Raw genomic sequence first — 18,608 nt, forward strand, 5'->3', positions numbered from 1 at the left:
GTGGAAATCCAGTGGACTGACTCGAAAACTATTTTGACGATATGGAGGTCACTCGCGCCCAGGATAAGCCTTCCCTGGCAGAGGTGGAGGATGCCAAAAAAGTAGTGGCAACAGAGGTCTCCCATTATGAACCGCTGTCAGAGGAGGAAAAGGCGCTTGATCGCAGAGTCAATCTCAAGATCGACTTTATCCTGCTGTTAATTCTCGCAATCGGGTTTATTGTGCGTTGCTTAGCCTGTCGTATGCCAGTATCTAACAATGGCAGCTCCTTGGAATCGACAAGACCAACGTCGGATTCGTCGCAACAAGCACCTTCATCGAGGACGCCAATCTTCACCCAAACGACATTCCCAACTCTCTTTCGCTAGTAAGTAGTCCATCCCCAGATTACAGCCGTACTGACCATCAGTTCTCCGCGACATACGTCCCCCTACAACCCGTCTCCCCATGATCGGCCGCTACATCGGCCCAAAATGGTGGGTATGCACCCTCATGCTCATCTGGGGGAGTATCTGCATCGCGCACATCGGGGTGAAAAGCACACAGACCTTCCTAGCAGTGCGCCTCCTCCTCGGCGTCGGCGAAGCAGGCTTCACCCCAACGGCATACTACTACATGTCACTATTCTATCCCAAATTCTCGCTTGGCTTCCGCATGGGTCTGTTCTCGGGGATGTACTCCGTCGCTGGGGCTTTCGCGGGACTTCTGGCTTACGGCCTGCTTCATCTGGATTCGGAGATACTACATGGCTGGCAAACTGTATTCCTCTTCGAGGGTGCGCTGACGGTCTTTGTGGCTATTATTGGCCTTCTTGTACTCCCTACTTCACCAGGGACAGCGTGGTTTCTAACCGCTGAAGAACGGGCACACGCCGCAAAGCGTATGGCGGATGATGATGCACATGCCGGGGACACATCCGAGAACGAAACAAGCATTACCCTGCGTGATGTAAAAGACGTCCTCAAGGATTGGAAGAAGCTGCTGATCGTGGTCTTCAACATCCTCAGCGTCCTGCCCGTTACAGCATTCACCACCTTCCTCCCACTGATCGTTGAAGGGATGGGATATGAAGGTGTCAAAGCGACACTCATGGCTGTGCCCCCATTCGTTGTCGGGACAGTCGGGCTGATTATCATCGTCTACTCGTCCGACCATTTGAAGGAACGCAGTCTGCATACCGTCTTCGGGATGGCACTGGGACTAGTCGGGTGTCTGGTCATGGCGACGTCCGGAAACGAGAAACTGCGCTATGGCTTCGCGCATGTTTGTCTGGCTGGTGTATTTACCGGTGGTCCATTAATCGCTGTATGGCTTGCCTCGAATACACCGGGGAAGGCAGCGCGGTCGATTATCCTGGGGATCAACGGGTGGAGTAATCTAGCTGGAGTTATCGCGGGCCAGCTGTTCAAGTCGAGTTATGCGCCCAGTTACAGGTATCCGCTTATTGTGACGATTATACTTATTGCGGTGGGGATGGTGGGATTCTGTGCGATGAGAGGCTTGTATATGTGGGAGAATCGCCGGCGGAGGAGAGTTATTCTGTCTTGGGATGAGAGGGAGTATGCGGAGGAGCAGGCCAGGGTGGATAGACGGGGGGATCAGAAGGTTACCTGGGTTTATGCTTATTGAGACTGTTAACTAGTTCAGTTACACTGTTGACTTCACTGGCCGTGGTCGATATGTTAATGCTACTCTAGTATAGTCAGAGGCGGCAATATAGGTTATACTCCGTCTATGCCCCATACATATACGCCCTTTCCAATCTTACGCCGTTCCCATACAGGCTTGCTCTTCTGCCTCTTTCCAAACCTAATTGTAGGACGGCAATGTTCTATATTCGAATAGAATTCAGGGTCTGACACAGCCGGTGGTAACCCACTTCGACGCCCCCTGATCCCCAGATCAACTAGTTTACGATCCTATACACCCGTTAGTCCAGAGCATCAGTAGCAGTGCCATTAGATAAAATCTCACATCAAAAGTCCCAACTACCTCAACGACCTGGTCCATATCCATATCAAAGAACGTAGACCTGTCAGCATCGTACCCACAAACATACGGCGACTGCGCGAGGAATACCTCCTTAACTCCAGCTTCTCCCCTCTTCACACGCAGCGCAAACGGAGAGGATGAAGCAGCCTGCCGAGGAACACCTATAGAGGATATTCCCTCCTCGTCATACCGAATATGAAAGCCCTTGAAGGGGTTCGCCTCGAATATGACCCTCACCCCATGATGATCGAACGGGCTGACCGGTCCAATCGCGCCTCTGGTGGTGTTGCACACTCGCTCCGTTATTTCCTTCCTGTATAGTTCACCTGAGAGTTCCTCGGCTGTCACGGTTCGAGCCATTGGATCGCGAGAGCCGATGGTCTCCCTGCTCCCGTTTATACTTATAAACTCCAGCGCAGTGATTTCGGTCACTGGTTGTCCGGGGGGTAGAGTCTGGTTGATATATTTTTGGCGATTGTGAATATCGGGACCGGAGATCATGGACACTGCGATGTGGATGAGGTTCTCTGGCATCTTTACTCGTTGTATTCGTTGACCCTGAGCAGCAGAGTCGGCATGGTAATCCTGTAATGCCCTCCCGTAAAAGTCTAGAGGTTTCAGTGATGGAGTTCTTGTGATTTTCAACCTTTCTCTAATCCATTGAAGGGTTTCCCAAACTTTCATCCTCATTCCGAACGTATCTTCACAGCGTGCAGTGGCCCTGTATAGAGACCGCCAGTCAACTGCGCCGTCGATAGCGACAGGATGAAGAAAGCCGCGGTCTCCATCTTTCGAAAAGCGGGTCTTCCAGAACATATTATCGTTGAAAATAGGAATAAATGGTCGAGAAGCATATCTCAGGTTATAAAATGTTGCAGTGGAAAGCAGGGTCGCGATTTTGACACGGAGCTCGAAAGGGAGACGCGCAAAGGGGTCGCGGCTGCTGCCTATACAGACAGTCAAGTCCGGCGCGGGGCTTGCACGGTGTGATGCCTTGTTTATAAAGTCCTGTATGCTAGGGCTCATGCAGAAATACCCGGGGTCCTTTGGCGGGTTCTCGAACAAGGGCTCTGCCAGATGACTCCAAGTTAGCATATACACCTAGGAATTTGGAATCAGGTATCATACCCTTAGGGGGCGGCAGGCTCAGCAGTAAATCGTATAATCGTTCAAGCTCAACATGACTTTGCTCTCCCAGGCAGTGGTTTAGGTACTGCCAACATTGGTCATGAAAAATATAGTATAGCCCCGAAGGAGAGGACCGGCAATGATCACGGTCCCACAAATCGGAGCAAGTGACTTGCAGACATGAATCATTTTCATACGCTCTAAATTCCGAAAAGTCTCCCGAGAGAAGCACTTCACCATCTGAAGCTCGATGAACTGTTTTATATTATAACCGGGCACGGAGTCTGTCTGTGGGTGGGCGAACTTACGGACTCTGATCTTGCCGAGCCATCGAGATCCACAATCTCCCTTTGGGTGGCATCCGCAGAGAATGCATCTGATGAAGTCTCTTTTTGGAGATAGATGGATGCAGTACTGACCATTGTGATCCATCTTGGCCCATGTTTCACAACTGAGAATGTTCCTGCACGTATCATGACGTCGAGTTCCATGGAGACTTTGACCGCGTATAAACTCTGTTACTTGAACTCTGTTGAACTCTGTTACTTCAGCTGTTCAAACACTTTATGCGCGGGCTTAGTTCTGAATACTGTTCGCTGTCTTTTCGTGCCCTATGAAGAACGATCGCCAACTGAATCGGCCGCGTCGGAAAATTCGTTTTAACAATTTCAACTTCTTCCTTCAACTCTCCACCCCCGAAACAATGTTACCAACGCTGCCATATGAGCTCATTCACCAGATCCTCCTCCCGCTAATTCCAGACGAAACATACTGGAGTAGAAATCACACATCGGATCGGTCGCGCAACGGGTCGCCATTCGGGCGATTGCTGCGCCTGCGGCTTGTCAGCAGTATGACCCAACCCTTGCAATACTTTCTCCTAGATACCAATTAACACCTTGTAACAGGACTCTTTGACGCAGTTATCATCGATGTCTTTCTCAATGCAATCCGGGCCAACCGTCTCGGGCGCGAGATGGGATTGCGGTTTGGTCCGCCGTACCCGTCGAGCATGGCCATGACCAGCCGCCTTTTAAAGGGTTTTATGGCGAGGTACCAGTCGGACTCGGAGGTCAGCAAATTCCCATTACTCAGTACAATTAATAGAGCGGTTGAAAGGGCGGGTGTCCTGTTCTCACGTTCTCCTGACGGCAACCCCGGCGGCCGCGGCCACGGTCCCAGCGCTCATGCAGTGGAGCAGTTGCACGCGAGTTACAGGGACGCAATGATTGCTGTTCTTGTCGGGATACTAGGTCCGGATATGCTCTTCACGATCCTCGGTGGGGGATCAGACTTGGAAAATCTGAACGAGGGAGAGGGCGAAGTCGATGCGGCTGTCTTGATGGCAGCGGCGTATCTGGGTCGACTGGATCACATGGCTCAACTACTTGACCGTGGTATCAGCAGTAGCTGCGATCCTGTGGATAAATGGGTCTATCCACCATTGATGGCTGCGGCTCTGGCGGGGAATATGGACGTGGTCATGCTCCTCCAAGAACGAGGTGTTGATCTGGATACACGCACTGTTGGAAACGGGTATAGTGCGCTCCATTTTGCCGCGTTAGCTGGCCAGGAGGATTTGATTAACTTCCTCCTGGGCCATGGTCTAGACCCTGATGTCCGGGATAACGATGGGGATACGCCGCTTCAGTTTGCCGCTGCGTGTGGGCATGCGCAGGCTGTGCATCGACTGCTGTCAAGCGGCGAGGTCAGCGTCAACAGACGTGATCATTGTGATTGCGCTCCCCTGGCTTGGGCTGCAGCCAGAGGTTACTACGAGGTGGCCGTGGAGCTGTTGAACTGCGGAAAGGTGGAAATCAACGGTATATACTATCTTGGCCACCAACGGGGGACTGTTACAGAGATAGCCGCACGGGCAGGGCACGAGAGAATATTCCAGCTGCTCTTCTCTTACTCTCCAAACCCCTCGATAAGTCTCTTCGGCGCGGCGCTTTCCGGAAACAGAGCGAGCATTGTGAAAACCCTAGTAGAGGCAAATCCCGATATAGTGGAGCAGTACGAGAATCATACACAACGTAGTGCACTGCTGGAGCCTGCCAGGAATGCAAACGATGAACTTCTTGCATACATGCTGTCGCGGGATTACGGGTCCATCAACCAGGACAACGGCAGCGGCTACACAGCCTTGCATTATGCAGTTATGAGTGGGAGCACCAGCACTGTCAAGCTTCTGATTGATCATAAAGCCACAAACATCAACATCAACATCGATCCAGACTCCGTCTCCACGCCGATACACTGCGCAATTGCGACGGGCGGGCCGACGGTTGAGATATTACATCTAATGCTTGACAATCCGAGACTACAACGAAACGCCGTGAACACTCACGGTCAAACGATATTCTTGAATGCCGTGAGCTCGGGCGCTATACATATAGTGAAAGCGTTGCTTTCTCGCGCCGATATCGACATCCACGCCGTCGACGACGAGGGGAACACTGCGCTAATGACTGCAGCTCGGTGGGGACATTTAGAAATCTTCAACATTCTCTTACAGGTACCAGGGACGAGGCTCGCGCAGAGGGACAGCCGTGGCCGAAGTGCTCTTTTCCTGGCTATGATGCATGGACAGATCCACATTGTTAGGCGCTTCTTGGAGCGTGATATGGGCATAACGGTGGAATGCCTTCAAAATTGTCTACTTGATGACTTTGGACCTGGCACGGATTTGATAGGACGCAATCAGGCCGAGGACCTGCAAGGATCTGAACTTGAAGGTGATTTGGATAAGTTAAGGAAAATAAAACAGGCATTGGAATTGGTGGTAGCTCATGTGCAAATGCTCACGATATCAGCCACTGAAGGCTCTAGCTGAGCTGGCACTTGAAGTGTTTCCGGTGCCTCATCTCAGTATGGAGTTAACGAGATATATCCTCTCCTGGGTCTGGTTCATTCATTCCTCACACTTGACTAGTTCCCCTAATTCATACTTTTGAATCTTATATAGCCTAATACAATCTAATTAGGCACATGCGCCACAACCTCAACCTCAACCCTCATATCATCCTCCCCCAACCTCGAAACCCCAACACAGGTCCAAATCGGCTCATGGTCCGGACAATACTTATGCAGATTCCTCACCATCGCCGCAAGCGCCTCGTCGTTAATAGGCACATGGTACGAGTTCACGCGGAAGACCTGGTTCCAGCCCTCGCCGCCGGCGTCGCGCAGGTTGTGCTCGACGTTGGCAAAGGCCTGGTCGATCTGCGCATTGATTTCTTTGTAGAATTCGCCGGTTTCGCGATCCCAGCCGCCTGCTATCATTAACATACATGTTTGGTGAATTGGTGGGATAGAGACGTACCCTGTCCTGCGCACTCGATGCGGTCGCCGATGCGCACGGCCTGGCTGTATTTGTAGTTTTTGCGATTGCGTTCGCCGACGCCTTTGTAGTTGAAATACTGGAGGTGGGACATTATGGTAGATATTGGTCGAGTGAATAGTTTTTTCTTCTTTTTTTATGTTGGAGTGCAGGTATTTAAGGTGCAGACGTCAAGAGCTGGAGGGGCACAGCTGCTTACAAATGGTATTGGCAGCGGGATACATATTCCGCTGTCCCACATGCCATAAACAGTCATATAAATATGTTATTAAGAAAATGTCAACTCAAATGATTCCAGTCTCACTAAAATGGGTTCCGGAATCCTGGTGACAGGTGCCACGGGCTACGTGTTGGTATCCCAGTACGCATATCCACTGCTGTCCACTGTTAACCGTCGACAGAGGAGGAACTGTCTTGAACACACTGTTAAACACCAAAGATGTTGCAATAAGGAATGCATCTATATCCGTTCTCGTCCGGAATAACCAGCAAGGACATGTCCTGGAAGGAAAAGGCGTCTCCACAGTGCAAGTCGACGACTACACCGATAGAACTGCCATCGCGGAGCTAGCCAGCGACTACGATGGTCGACCTGCTCTCAACCCTAAACATTCTGCACCGTACTAACTTGTATAGTCATTATCAACGGCGCCTCGGGCTTTGAACTCGGTCTTGCAACAGCATTGATAGAAGGCCTAGCCCAGCGAAAGAAAAGGCTCGGAGTCGAGGTTCATTATATCCACGTTAGTACCGGCCATGGCCCTTAAAAGTATTATTGAGCTATCCCCTTTCTGATCCGTAAATAAAATGCAGACATCAGGGACAACCAATCTCGCCGATAGCCCCGTCCTAGATCTATATCCTGGGTATAAACCAGACCCGATATCCGACTCCTCCCCGGCGGAACTCACCTCAACACTGAGAATACTAGACGCCGCTTCGCCATATGCCCAGCGCAGTATCGATCTCGCTGTAACGGACAAAGGTAAACTCACCGGCGTGAAAACACATATTATGTGTCTTCCCATGCTGTTTGGCGTGGGGACGGGTCTATTCCGGACAGTGTCGGGCCAGATCCCGGTTCTAGAGTCCGTGGGGCTATTCAGGCTCGTCAGGCGTGGCTTGTTGGGGATGGGTCTGCGTTGAAGGGGTACGTTCATATAAAAGATGCTGCGAGGGCTTATGAGATTGTTTTGAGTAGGGTGCTTCGTGGCCTGCCCGCGCGATACGGTGAAGAGGGTGTTAAGTTTGTTGGAGACCGTGAGTATACGTGGAGCGATGTTGCGGAGAGAATTGCGAATGTTGGAAAGGCACTGGGTGTTCTTGATACATATCAGGTCAGGTACCTTAGTATGGAGGAGGGGGCGCGTTTGTTGGGGATTGATGATATGCAGTACGTTGAGGCTGCGTATGTGTCGAGGTATTGCCACCAATGCTTTACTCGTGGATCTGCTTGTAGCTAACTCCTACAGTACGAGGACAACCACAGATATAGCTAGGGAGGGGCCTGGGCTGGCAGCCGATGCATTCCGATGAATTTGACGAGTACTTCGACCATGTGTGGAAGATCGTCCTTAGAGCTAAATAATCCATACCTCCATAGCTTAACCAGACATGATACTTAAACTAAACCGTCTTCACCTCCCTCCTAGCCCTCAACTCCCCAGCCATAACAGCCGCATGATCAGCCCTAACAACAGGCCACCTATGGAAGAAATACGCAAAAAGCGCCGCCGACAGACAAAGAACACCCAACCAGCTCGTCGTCGTCGCAAAACCCGCAATATACCTCGGGGCGTCCTTATCGGGCCACAACCACGACGAGTAAATCGAGCTCGCATTGCCAATTGCATTGATCAGCGCAATCGCAACCGCCCGCTTCGCTGCCGGCTGCGGGATTACATCGGACACCCACGTCTTCACCAGCGGGGAGCAGCCGTAGATCGTGCCGAAGGCGAAGATGGTCAGCACGTACTGCGCGGTTCTGTCGGTTGTTGTGGCGACGGCGATGAAGAGGACGCAGCCTACGCCGGATAACCCGCAGATGAATTGCCATTTAGCTTTGTATCTGTCGGCGAGGAAGCAGCAGGCGACGACGTAAACCAGGGCCGCCATGTATGCTGGGATTGTATGGTCTTCTAACATGAGTAACTGACTCTTTATACTTGGGTGGTGGCTTGGCTTACACTGCCCATCCGGTCCCGTCCAGCCAAAACTCTCAACAAGCGTGGGGATAAAGTACTGCATTGTCTGGGACCCGGTGACAAGCACGAAGAGGAAACACTGCGCCCACACCCGCCAGTCGCGGCAGGTCATCTTGAATGCCACCCAGTGCGGGATGTGCTCTGCGCCGCTGCCTTGGGTGAGGGCGATGCCGTCGACGGCGAGTCTGTTGCAGGCCAGCATCCTCTCTTTTTCGTTGAGGAAGCGCTTGCTTGTGGAGGGGTAGTCGGGCATGAAGAAGTAGATGATTACTGCGGCGACTATCGACCCGAGGCCCTCGAGAATCTGCGATAGTCAGTACTCCATCCGGTGACAGAGATGAGATCGTGACTGACAAAAAGCCATCTCCAACCTGGTAATCCCGAGACACCGTTCATATGGTCGGTGATGACACCGGCAAGCAGGCCAGATATTGCCCCTGCTAGTGGGACAGACGTGTACAGAAGTGCATATCTCGTCGCCAGCTCATACCGTCGATACCACGACGACAGGAAGAATGCACATCCGGGTGCAAACCCAGCCTATATAATTAGAATGGCACACATCGTTTATCACTTGCGGACGTACCTCAGCGAATCCAAGCAAGAAGCGCATGCCAGCCAATTGGCTCCAATTATGTGTGGCGCCCATCAACGCAGCAAACGTCCCCCAGACGAGAGCCAGCCCAGGAAGAAACACACTGGGCCGTACGCGTGTCAAGATCATGTTGGCCGGGACCTCGAAGACAAGATACGAGACGAAGAAGACAAGCACGATGATAGAGTATTGCGACGAGGTGAGGCCAAAGTCATCCTCCAGCCCGCCGGTTTTGGCATTCCTAAACATCTCAGTAAAAATCATCCAGTAATCCTGCAGTAGGAGTATTACGTACCCTATATTAGCCCGGTCAAGATATCCCAGTAGATAAAGCACCCAGCAGCACGGCAGGATGCGCCAGTCAAGCTTGCGAACAAGTCTCTTCTCCTCCGGGGTATTCTCGACCCATTGCGAGACGATCTGCTGCGCTTCAACTACATCAGCTGCGGCATGCTTCTCGTCCAAGTCATGTCCGTTGTCCGTGGAGACGCGCTCCATATGTTGGTTCAGGCTGGTCTCTTTCTCATGAGACATGATGCCTACAAGTCCTCAGAATTGTATGATGTATGACAAAAGAATCGGTTCTAGGATGAGGCCCACATGGAGGGTGATCCCTTTATATACACCAAGGTACCCAGCGACTGTTCTATGAGAGCACAGTTGACGCAGGGTCTTCCCCACGGGGACTGTGGAGTGCTCATAGTCATCGGCGAAAGCGCCGTGCTCTACCAGAGCAACTCCATTCTCACCTGCTGCAAAGCAATTGGCCTGCTGTGTCTAGCGTAGTTCGCTTCTTGGAGTATCGGCAAAATCGCCGTTCTCGCGGCACTTCCGCCGTCTTCGTGATACAACAGGTACGCATTTCTCTTTTCTCCTGTTATAACAGCACCTCCGTCTACAAATACAGTATACCCAAGACTCGAGTCGTCATCTATCTCAGCTCCAATATCCGTTCCACGAATTAACCACTCCCACCATGGTCGGCGCAATAGCCACCCAACCCGACCTCCCCCGCCGCGCACGCATCGCAATAACCCTCGGCGACCCCTCAGGAATCGGGCCCGAACTGGTCGCAAAACTACTCAGCAACCCAGAAAACCGGCAGCGGGCAGATATAGTCCTTCTGGCAGACAAATCCGAGCTTGAAGCCGGGGTATCCGATGCCGGGGGCGTGGAGATCGCTATATCCCCAGATGGCGCTGCCGGTCCAAACGGAATCCAGGTCCTCGACGATAACAGCGTGTCTCAGTTCCCGTCGTCAAGAGGTCAAGTGTCAAAGGCCAGCGGTGGGAGATGTATGCACCAGCTTCGGCGGGCACTGAAGCTCGTACAGGCTGGGGAGATCGACGGGATTGTATTCGCGCCCCTGAATAAGAGTTCGCTGAAGCTTGCGGGAATGAGCGAAGAGGATGAATTGCGGTGGTTTGCGAACCAGCTGCAGTTTGAGGGCGTGACGAGCGAGATTAATATTGCGGGTGAGTTGTGGACAGCGAGGGTTACGAGTCATATTGGGGTTGAGGATGTGGCGGGGAGGATTACGAGGGAGTCTACGCTAAAGGCTATTGAGTTGTTGCATCGGCTGCGGTATGTTTGACTATACGCGGTTTGTTAAATAGACACTTACGAGAGCAGGTGGGAGTCTGGTATCGAGTCCCCGCGTCTAGGCGTCTGCGCCTTGAATCCGCATAACGGTGAGAACGGCGCCTTCGGACGACAAGAGATAGACCATATCCGCCCAGCAGTGCAAGACGCCGTGGAACTCGGGATCAACGTGCAGGGCCCATTCCCGTGCGACACGATCTTCCTGAAGCGCGAGCACTTCGACGGAATTGTGACGATGTACCACGACCAGGGCCAGATCGCGATGAAGCTTCTTTCGTTTGACGGCGGTGTCACTGTGCAAGGAGGCCTGCCTATTCCTGTTGCTACGCCGGCGCATGGCACGGCATTTGATATCGTCGGTAAGAATCTGGCGGCTGTGACGAGCACGCAGAATGCGTTTGATGTTGCAGTTACAATGGCCGAGAGGAGGATCCTTAAGGAGGAAGGGCTTGTTCCTGAAGACCCTGTCAAAAATGGTGCTTCTGTAAAGGCACCGGCGGTGGTGCTTAATACTTCATGCTGCTAGAATAGATTCATTCCATATAATATTAAACGTCCACATTATGGTATATAAGTAGCAGTCACAGAAACGACAGGTCAGAATCAACCCCGTCAATGCCAAATAAGAACCCCTCGTCGAATCGCCAGTCCAGATCACCAGTAAGGTCAAATAGATCCTGCTGGCGAGTATCAACTTGCAACGCTGCAGTCCCCTCGTTTACCGCAGTATCGGGGTACATGGGAGGCAGGTCAACTACTGCGTCTCGCTCAGCCCCTGCCACCATTTGACGTTTTGACATGTTGGTAGATGCAGACTGTGATGGAAGTGAGTAGAGGAATGCTCCCATTTCTCGCCCTGGAGAGAACCGTTGTAACAGCTCCCCCAGTCCAGTCACAACCTGTCTGACAACATGCCGCTGGCTGGCGTTGTCCGCTACCTGAGACAGCACTCGTACCAGACGCTCTACATTTGCCAACGCCGTTTTCGTATGAAAGTTCAGCCCATGCTCAGCGAGATTCCTGGGCAGATGCAGGGTATTGCCATCTCTGGCGTCCGGCTTCCCAAAGACAACGGCCATCTTCAGGAGAAAGGACGCACATACAGCAACCATTGCGTGGACAAAAATAGGAAGACCTATCAACGCCTTCTGGAGATCTAAATCATCCACAATAATCCGCGCCGTGCTCATGGCGGTCATAATGGCAATGTTGGAAGCCTCTTGTCTGTCCCAGTTCATATCCAGGCTCGGCGTATCCTGAGAAGCCTCCCTCGCTGAGATACCACGAAGCGCAACCGAGTTAAGCTGAAAGCGTGCCAGATGGTAGTACAGAGCATTTGGCGCAGACGAAGCCAAACTATCTCGCCGAACCCCAGAATTCTTAGCCGCGTGCTCGAGACGCCATTGATCGACCGAGATATCAAACTCCTTCAGCCGTTCAAAGTCCTGCCCGCTGAGCTCGAGATCAGGATCGCACCCATGCATGAAGTACCCACTGGCCAGAATGCGGAAGAGCTTCACCTGCGCCACAAGACCGTGATCCCCTTTTGAAGACAACCCGCTGGTCAGGAGCTTCTCGGCGTTCCGTATAGCCGCGTCTTCATGCATCATGGGCGGTCGGCCGTACGCGAGTGCAAACTGATGATCACACACGTAAAGGACATACCACAGCCTAACACGCTCATACGACTCCAGCGACCCGCGCGCAAATTGCAGCGATGACTTATGCAGGTTCATCTCGGTGGCTACTCGCACGGCGCGGCTGCAGAGCGCCCAGCTCAGGCTCGTGAGGTAGAATGCCCCGATACATAGAGCGCGAATGACATCTAGATTCTGGCAGCGGAGTAGACATGACCCTCGCATGAGCGATACAAATGCGCCGTACGTGGAGTGCAGGGACTGTTCTCGATTTGGAATATGCAGGGCCGCTACAGTGAGCACCACGGCGACCAGGAACGACGACGACTGTCTTGCCTCGCGCAGGGACTTGTGCGAGCAGAGCATTCCGTCCCATAGGAGTGGGTTTATGTGCGTTCGGTAATGGTCGAAGAGGAATTCTGCTTCGGAGACTGCGAGGACGCCTTGGGTGATGAAGTCGGGTCCGTTGACGTCGGCGGGGTCGACGCGGATCAGCTGCGAGTTGTTTGGGTCTGTGAGATTGTATAGATTGTTCATGGGCAGAGGGACGAGATCTGAATCATCCTGGTGTCTGCGGAGACCAGCTGATGGGCCTTCTGGGGTGAAGTTGTCCGCCGATTCGGAGTGGACGGTGCTTAGCGGAGAGGCCTGCCTGGCTGCATTGTCTGGAGGTTGTCGCATGGATATAGTACTATCAGTAATGGTAATATCTTTCAAGTTACTGTGATATAGTAGCTTCTCAACAGTGTCGCTAAGCCGGCTTATTGTCGCTGCTGCTTGCGCTTTCCAGCTACGGCAGTCAGACACGATATATAACTATCAGGGCTTGATCACCTACGCGGCATCTTCATCTATAAACTTTTGGGCAAAATTGTGTGGAACGCATTGCACTCCACTCCTCAGGCATTTGTTACATTCTGCTCGGCCAGGCTGCACGAAGCATTTGATCTTGTGTTTCTTACATTCGGCACCTGCTTGATTAGCTACGCCATCCTGTCTTTGATGTGAACTTACAAGCCCGAGTGAGCCGCGGCTTTTCTGCAGGCGATGCACCGAGTCTTGGGCGTTTATTGCCGTTCATTCTGCGTCAGAACTAGTAGCCTGGACGAATGCAGGCCCATGTCTGCAGTTGAACGGCGGATGCGCCGACTTTATGCGGGGAAAGGCCTCGGCAAAACCGCCGATCTGCTGGCAGTTGCAGCCGTCGGGGGTCCTCCGGGTTGGGAGACCAATTCTTAGCTGGAGTTGGAGATGCTTAACTACTATCCTTGTCTGATCATAGTAATCTGGCTTGGGTTATAGGCGGAGCGAATGTTCCTGTTTAGGAAATCTCATTCCGACGTCGGACCTGATCACGTGCGGTCACAGCCATCTGCAGACGAGGATCCTATCTCAACACTCCCTTCTTTCAACTCTTTATTGATGTATCGGAGGAACGGCAAGCGCATCTCGTGCGAGCCGTGTCGGATCTCCAAGGTCCGGTGCGACCATGCTGCCCCGGTCTGTGCACGATGCCAGACTCGAGGCGCACCGGAAAAGGTTCCCACTACTAAAGACATAATGTATCAATGTATACCCAGAGTACACTGACTGAATGAAGTGCTTTTATCACCCAGCTCCAATGACTCGAAATAACTCAGATTTCCGCCAATACCGAGTTGAGAAACAACAAACCAGACCAACAACAAGAAAATCAAAAGCACAGGTCAACCCCCCGAACCAGAAGCCAGACGGAGACGACATCGTGTCTGACCCTGCGCCACCGAGCTATCTGGGATTCTTTAGCACGCTTTCACTATGTCAGAGGTTATGGCCTGTTGCGACTCCCAGATGGTCAATACCCCCAGAGGACAAGTTGTCCAAATTCAAGGCCATCGAGCCACCATTACGAAAGGTCATGGCCTACTCTCACCGTCTGGAAGCCATCGTCCGTCAATATCGTGATGGGATGCATTTCATCGTCATTCCTCAACCCCTCCTCTTTGACCCAGTTCTGCTCTTTCTCCAGGAGCTCGGAACCAGGTCTGACCAAGAAGCCTTTGCGAAGGACATCTTAAAAACGGCAAAAGGCAATCTTCGTCTCAGACTCGCGCCAATGACCCCTGAATTAGGGCTCTCCGACTTCCTACGAATTCTCAGCACCGAACGAATTAGACTGGAATTCCTAAGTCTCGTATTTTCTCTCTGCGGCCTTACCTCCCTTTATGCGGATGTGGATGGCTTTGACGCAACTGCATTCGCGACGGAAATGTACAACGCCAGTAAATATTGCTTGAAGATCTGCCGTTCACATAACCAGCTGAACGATATAACCGTGTGGTCAAGTTTCATCAACACGATGTTCCTATCCAGCCTGTTTGGAAATGCCAGTACGTCACCCCCTCGCAATTTCAAGAAGTCTACCCAGACTGATCTCCGCAGGCGATATGGCATATCGCTGGTTCAACGAATTCGTGTCCGAGCTGTTCATCCTGGGCTTCCATCGCCTCGTCTCCTCGCCTCCCGATGGTCCATTCTTCGTCCTCGAGACCCGAAAACGAATCTTTGCTATAGCGGTCGCGCAGGACAAAAGCATCTCGACGTTGCTTGGAAGGCCGCCGCGGATCGACAGCAGGTTCTGTGATCTGACACTTCCATTCGACTTGGACGACGACGAGGTAGTGCTTGACGGGAGTCGACTCGAAACTGCGTTAAATGGTTTAGATGCCGATGGGTGGAAGTGCAATCAGGGAACAAAAGCAGGTCAGACCCTTCGGCCAGCAGTCCTGATTCGACTCCGCTATCGCCATGCTCTGCTTCAAGAACGTGTGCTTGGTTTATGGATGACGGAAAGACAGGAGTCATTTTCCGAGACATTGCAGTGCGTGTACTTTCATTATCATATTCATACCCACCAAACTAACAAACCTCAGCGAGGTATACGAAGAGTACGAACTGGGCAAGACACGCATTCCACCCCAGTACCAATATAGCGCCAGTATATGGAACAAGTCCAGTCCATGGTTGTGCGTAGCACTCCTAGTCGCAGACTTGAGCTACCTGTACAGTGGCTTCCTGCTAGACCGGATGCTGCTGCAAGCATCGCAAATATCGCCCACCCGTCTGCTGGACAAATCGGCCGAGTTACTATCCGGTGCTCTGGAGTTTATCCAGCGCCAGTCTTGCCATCCGGAGCTTGGTGGACGGTTTCCATGGCTGGTATGCAGTTCATCCATAACTTAACTACTGTATCTATACGAATTAACGTCTGCCAGTTTCTATATTACGGTCTCCCAGGAGCCGGCACACTCGCAGCAGAACTGCACCAGAGCACGCTGAGTAGAGTACCTATTCAAACCACTGTCCCCGTCTCGAAAGTAGTTCGTGATTTGAGCGTACTCCTCTCATACTTTGAACGCGAGCGACTACCCGATAGACCAGACTTTCAAGTATGTGCTCATATAGGGAAGATGATTGGTGCACTTCTAGACGATACTCTGGATAGAGGTCTTCCGGATTCAACTCAACAACAGCACCCACACCAAGACCAAGAACTGCCGGAATTGTCTGGTTCACTTCCGCATGACGGGCTTGATGCGTTAAACCTGGCCACAGACGCTATGGCGAGTCAGGCGTTTCTTAGCTGGTTCGATGAGTTGATCTGGGACTATCCAACCGCTGATCTTGAGCCAGATTCTTTGATGGAACCGCAGTAGACATGTCCATGTCCACATAGATTGTTGGGGAGAATTAAGTCCCTTGGATTGGAGAGTTGTTGTGCGGGAGATGGGTCTATATATTACGCTTACTTAGAACGCGTTGTTGATGCAGAGACATGATATTGGGTCTTGATGCCTGAACGGAAGAACCATAACCGCATAAAGACATGATGGTGGCCACCAATATTATCTACCCCACAGATCATCACATAGCCAAGCATCAGACGACGCATCATGTCTTTACAGTGTGGATTTAGAGCGAACCCCGGCCAAAACTTCTCTCGTAGCGGAGCATCTCCGTATTTGTTCCCTGCCTATAACAGAATAATGATAAGTACTGACGGTCATCGTATGATACTAATAATCCGCGCTAGATTGTTAGTTACAGTGTACTCGCGGCCCGGAGTATCTTCGGTCTTGGCTAGATTCTATATATAAAGTAGGTGGTATGATGAACTTGAAACAGCCCGTGCAGTGCTAATAAGAACAGGCCAATTGGTAGCTGGCGTGATTGTGCAACAAAGCAGTAGTTATACACCATTCCTACAGGGATCACAATTCTGGAGAACTTTAAACCGTCGCCTAGGTTCCTATCAGACAAGACTAGCTAGGACTGGCGGAACAATTAAAAACAAAATAGGTGATCAATATTAAACTAGACAAGAAGCCTCAAATAAAGCTGCGGCATCTACTCATCCGAGTCAAGGGCGAACCGATCCAAGAAGCGGAACACCGTCAATCCCTCCTGGAGTTCGCTGACGAAGTCGGAGGTGACACTCTGGGCAACGTATACACCACCCTCCTCCTGAGCAATGCTAGCGCTCTTTAGACCAGCAGAGCTGCTACCAAGGGCAGCAACGGGCTTGCCCCATCGGAAAGCATCGGTCAGGATCTGGAGTGGACGGCCAGCCGGGTAGAGTGTCGAGCTCGTGGTGGAGGTCGAGTTGAAAAGCTTCTCAGTGCCTGGGGCAAGAACGACAGCATCGAACTGGATGGCATCCGAGGCCGAGTAGGTCTGGTTCACACCATCAGCGAGGCGTTCGGCGACAATAACAACGTCCACTCCGTTATCGGAAAGCTCAGCAGACAAGGCTGTGGCAGCGCTGAACGATTGGTCCGCGTCGACAGAGGCAAGCACAGCGACCTTCAACCCATCTAGGGTCTTGAGTCTGTGGCCAAATGCTCCGACACCGACCGTTGTGTTGTCATGGTAGTACGTCTGGTCCGGCTCGGGCGCATCAACACCAATGGCGCGCGCGACCCGAGTGGCCAGGTCGTTCGAGATACGGTTCAGCTGGATGATCACGTTATTCTTCACAACTTGGCTCTTCACGTTGGCGTTTTCGAAACGGATCGCGTTGACAACGAACTGCTTTTCGGCAGGAACAAGGGAGTTGTAGAAGAGACGGGCTTGGGACCAAACGTCCTCGAAAGAGGAGCTCCTGACGCGCACGAGGTTGCCATTGGCCTTGCGGTCAGGCGCAGTAAAGAAGCCGCGTCCAACAGTCTGGTTGGCTTGCTTGGGCGATCCCTTGCTCAAAGTGTTGGGGCTGTAGGCGTTGGGGTTGAGAGGGATAAACATCTGGCCGGCACCGTCGCGGTTGTTGTTGTGAACAGGAACACGAGGCTGGTTAATTGGAATCTGCTCAAAGTTAGGGCCACCGTTGCGGTTGAGCTGCGTGTCAAGGTACGAGAAGAGACGGCCTTGGAGGAGAGGGTCCTCGGTGAAGTCGATGCCGCGAACGATGTGGCCGGGTTGGAACTGCAACCATTAGAAGGCGAAATCATTTAGGATATTGCTGCACGTACCATGACTTGCTCAGTCTCGGCAAAGTAGTTGCGAGGGTTGCGGTTGAGAGTCATCTTGCCAATCTTGGTCAAGGGGACGTATTCCTCGGGAACGATCTTGGTTGGATCGAACAGATCGAAACCGAAGCGCAATTGGTCTTCCTCGTCCATGATTTGCACAGCAAGCTGTCTGGTCAGTTATTTATCCAATAGTATCGTGGATCTCAGTACGTACCTCCCACTCAGGGAAGCGCCCTGCTTCGATTGCCTCATACAGATCCTGGCGCATATAGTCGGGGTTCTTGCCCGAGATCTGCTGTGCCTCCTCCCAAACTAGACCGGCCTTACCCTGGAGGGTCTTCCAGTGGAACTTGACAAGCTTGGTGGAGCCGTCATCGGTGACAAAACGGAAGGTATGCACACCGAAGCCATCGACGTGACGGAATGAACGGGGAATGCCATTGCCAGACATGGCCCACATGAGAGTGTGCATGGTACTCGGCTGCTGGCTGAAGAAGTCCCAGGCGGCATCGTGGGCAGTCGCGGCCTGTGGAATCTCGTTGTTTCCGCTGGGCTTAACAGCGTGGATCAAATCAGGGAACTGAATCGCATCCTGGATGA

The 18,608-nt window shown here is 52.1% G+C and overlaps 9 protein-coding genes across 9 annotated transcripts; 4 read left to right on the forward strand and 5 right to left on the reverse strand.

Moving 5' to 3' along the window:
- Positions 1-41: 41 nt before the first annotated feature.
- On the forward strand, positions 42-1,629 carry ASPSYDRAFT_1165398 (uncharacterized protein; the record flags this gene model as incomplete). Its single annotated transcript, XM_040840170.1, has 3 exons — positions 42-221; positions 266-371; positions 410-1,629. The coding sequence occupies 3 exons, from the start codon at positions 42-44 to the stop codon at positions 1,627-1,629; spliced, it is 1,506 nt and encodes a 501-aa protein (XP_040696711.1).
- Positions 1,630-1,721: 92 nt separating this feature from the next.
- Positions 1,722-3,542, reverse strand: ASPSYDRAFT_137486 (uncharacterized protein; the record flags this gene model as incomplete). Its single annotated transcript, XM_040840790.1, has 4 exons — positions 1,722-1,919; positions 1,975-3,062; positions 3,318-3,375; positions 3,429-3,542. 4 exons carry the CDS (start codon positions 3,540-3,542, stop codon positions 1,722-1,724), a joined length of 1,458 nt encoding a protein of 485 aa, XP_040696712.1.
- Positions 3,543-5,611: 2,069 nt separating this feature from the next.
- ASPSYDRAFT_188801 (RidA family protein) lies at positions 5,612-6,626 on the reverse strand. The gene is made up of 2 exons (XM_040843611.1): positions 6,446-6,626; positions 5,612-6,395 (listed from the first exon to the last, which is right to left on the reverse strand). Exons 1-2 carry the CDS (start codon positions 6,555-6,557, stop codon positions 6,100-6,102), a joined length of 408 nt encoding a protein of 135 aa, XP_040696713.1. The 5' UTR covers positions 6,558-6,626; the 3' UTR covers positions 5,612-6,099.
- Positions 6,627-6,771: 145 nt separating this feature from the next.
- On the forward strand, positions 6,772-7,999 carry ASPSYDRAFT_95272 (uncharacterized protein; the record flags this gene model as incomplete). The annotated part of the gene is made up of 6 exons (XM_040853098.1): positions 6,772-6,812; positions 6,865-7,049; positions 7,100-7,206; positions 7,277-7,551; positions 7,665-7,871; positions 7,936-7,999. The coding sequence occupies 6 exons, from the start codon at positions 6,772-6,774 to the stop codon at positions 7,997-7,999; spliced, it is 879 nt and encodes a 292-aa protein (XP_040696714.1).
- Positions 7,933-9,796, reverse strand: ASPSYDRAFT_1165405 (uncharacterized protein; the record flags this gene model as incomplete). Its single annotated transcript, XM_040840171.1, has 5 exons — positions 7,933-8,598; positions 8,650-8,971; positions 9,022-9,207; positions 9,254-9,503; positions 9,558-9,796. The coding sequence occupies 5 exons, from the start codon at positions 9,794-9,796 to the stop codon at positions 8,090-8,092; spliced, it is 1,506 nt and encodes a 501-aa protein (XP_040696715.1). The 3' UTR covers positions 7,933-8,089.
- Positions 9,797-10,143: 347 nt separating this feature from the next.
- On the forward strand, positions 10,144-11,414 carry ASPSYDRAFT_137491 (uncharacterized protein). Its single transcript, XM_040840791.1, has 2 exons — positions 10,144-10,846; positions 10,895-11,414. The coding sequence occupies exons 1-2, from the start codon at positions 10,239-10,241 to the stop codon at positions 11,388-11,390; spliced, it is 1,104 nt and encodes a 367-aa protein (XP_040696716.1). The 5' UTR covers positions 10,144-10,238; the 3' UTR covers positions 11,391-11,414.
- ASPSYDRAFT_213552 (Zn(II)2Cys6 transcription factor) lies at positions 11,387-13,757 on the reverse strand. The gene is made up of 3 exons (XM_040844073.1): positions 13,516-13,757; positions 13,340-13,472; positions 11,387-13,291 (listed from the first exon to the last, which is right to left on the reverse strand). The coding sequence occupies exons 1-3, from the start codon at positions 13,580-13,582 to the stop codon at positions 11,446-11,448; spliced, it is 2,046 nt and encodes a 681-aa protein (XP_040696717.1). The 5' UTR covers positions 13,583-13,757; the 3' UTR covers positions 11,387-11,445.
- A 145-nt stretch (positions 13,758-13,902) lies between these two features.
- On the forward strand, positions 13,903-16,645 carry ASPSYDRAFT_51583 (Zn(II)2Cys6 transcription factor). The gene is made up of 5 exons (XM_040848315.1): positions 13,903-14,040; positions 14,102-14,870; positions 14,923-15,361; positions 15,414-15,699; positions 15,756-16,645. Exons 1-5 carry the CDS (start codon positions 13,924-13,926, stop codon positions 16,194-16,196), a joined length of 2,052 nt encoding a protein of 683 aa, XP_040696718.1. The 5' UTR covers positions 13,903-13,923; the 3' UTR covers positions 16,197-16,645.
- A 50-nt stretch (positions 16,646-16,695) lies between these two features.
- cat1 (catalase catB) lies at positions 16,696-18,521 on the reverse strand (the record flags this gene model as incomplete). Its single annotated transcript, XM_040848316.1, has 3 exons — positions 18,223-18,521; positions 18,009-18,173; positions 16,696-17,961 (listed from the first exon to the last, which is right to left on the reverse strand). Coding segments are annotated over exons 1-3 (1,493 nt in total), but the record flags the coding sequence as incomplete, so codon positions are not given.
- Positions 18,522-18,608: the final 87 nt, after the last annotated feature.

This window comes from Aspergillus sydowii, assembly GCF_001890705.1.
Source record: "Aspergillus sydowii CBS 593.65 unplaced genomic scaffold ASPSYscaffold_18, whole genome shotgun sequence".
NCBI classification, from domain to species: domain Eukaryota; kingdom Fungi; phylum Ascomycota; class Eurotiomycetes; order Eurotiales; family Aspergillaceae; genus Aspergillus; species Aspergillus sydowii.

What these genes read in the sequence shown, in the direction of transcription:
- ASPSYDRAFT_188801 (XM_040843611.1), bottom strand. Translation starts at nt 6,557, where the DNA reads ATGTCCCACCTCCAGTATTTCAACTACAAAGGCGTCGGCGAACGCAAT. An exon ending in CATCGAGTGCGCAGGACAGG is followed by an intron (nt 6,396 to 6,445) that starts GTACGTCTCTAT and finishes TAATGATAGCAG; the next exon opens with GCGGCTGGGATCGCGAAACC.
- ASPSYDRAFT_137491 (XM_040840791.1), top strand. Translation starts at nt 10,239, where the DNA reads ATGGTCGGCGCAATAGCCACCCAACCCGACCTCCCCCGCCGCGCACGC. An exon ending in GAGTTGTTGCATCGGCTGCG is followed by an intron (nt 10,847 to 10,894) that starts GTATGTTTGACT and finishes TTACGAGAGCAG; the next exon opens with GTGGGAGTCTGGTATCGAGT.
- ASPSYDRAFT_213552 (XM_040844073.1), bottom strand. Translation starts at nt 13,582, where the DNA reads ATGAACGGCAATAAACGCCCAAGACTCGGTGCATCGCCTGCAGAAAAG. An exon ending in GCCGCGGCTCACTCGGGCTT is followed by an intron (nt 13,473 to 13,515) that starts GTAAGTTCACAT and finishes CTAATCAAGCAG; the next exon opens with GTGCCGAATGTAAGAAACAC. An exon ending in TTTATAGATGAAGATGCCGC is followed by an intron (nt 13,292 to 13,339) that starts GTAGGTGATCAA and finishes TGACTGCCGTAG; the next exon opens with CTGGAAAGCGCAAGCAGCAG.
- ASPSYDRAFT_51583 (XM_040848315.1), top strand. Translation starts at nt 13,924, where the DNA reads ATGTATCGGAGGAACGGCAAGCGCATCTCGTGCGAGCCGTGTCGGATC. An exon ending in CTCGAGGCGCACCGGAAAAG is followed by an intron (nt 14,041 to 14,101) that starts GTTCCCACTACT and finishes GACTGAATGAAG; the next exon opens with TGCTTTTATCACCCAGCTCC. An exon ending in GTGGACGGTTTCCATGGCTG is followed by an intron (nt 15,700 to 15,755) that starts GTATGCAGTTCA and finishes AACGTCTGCCAG; the next exon opens with TTTCTATATTACGGTCTCCC.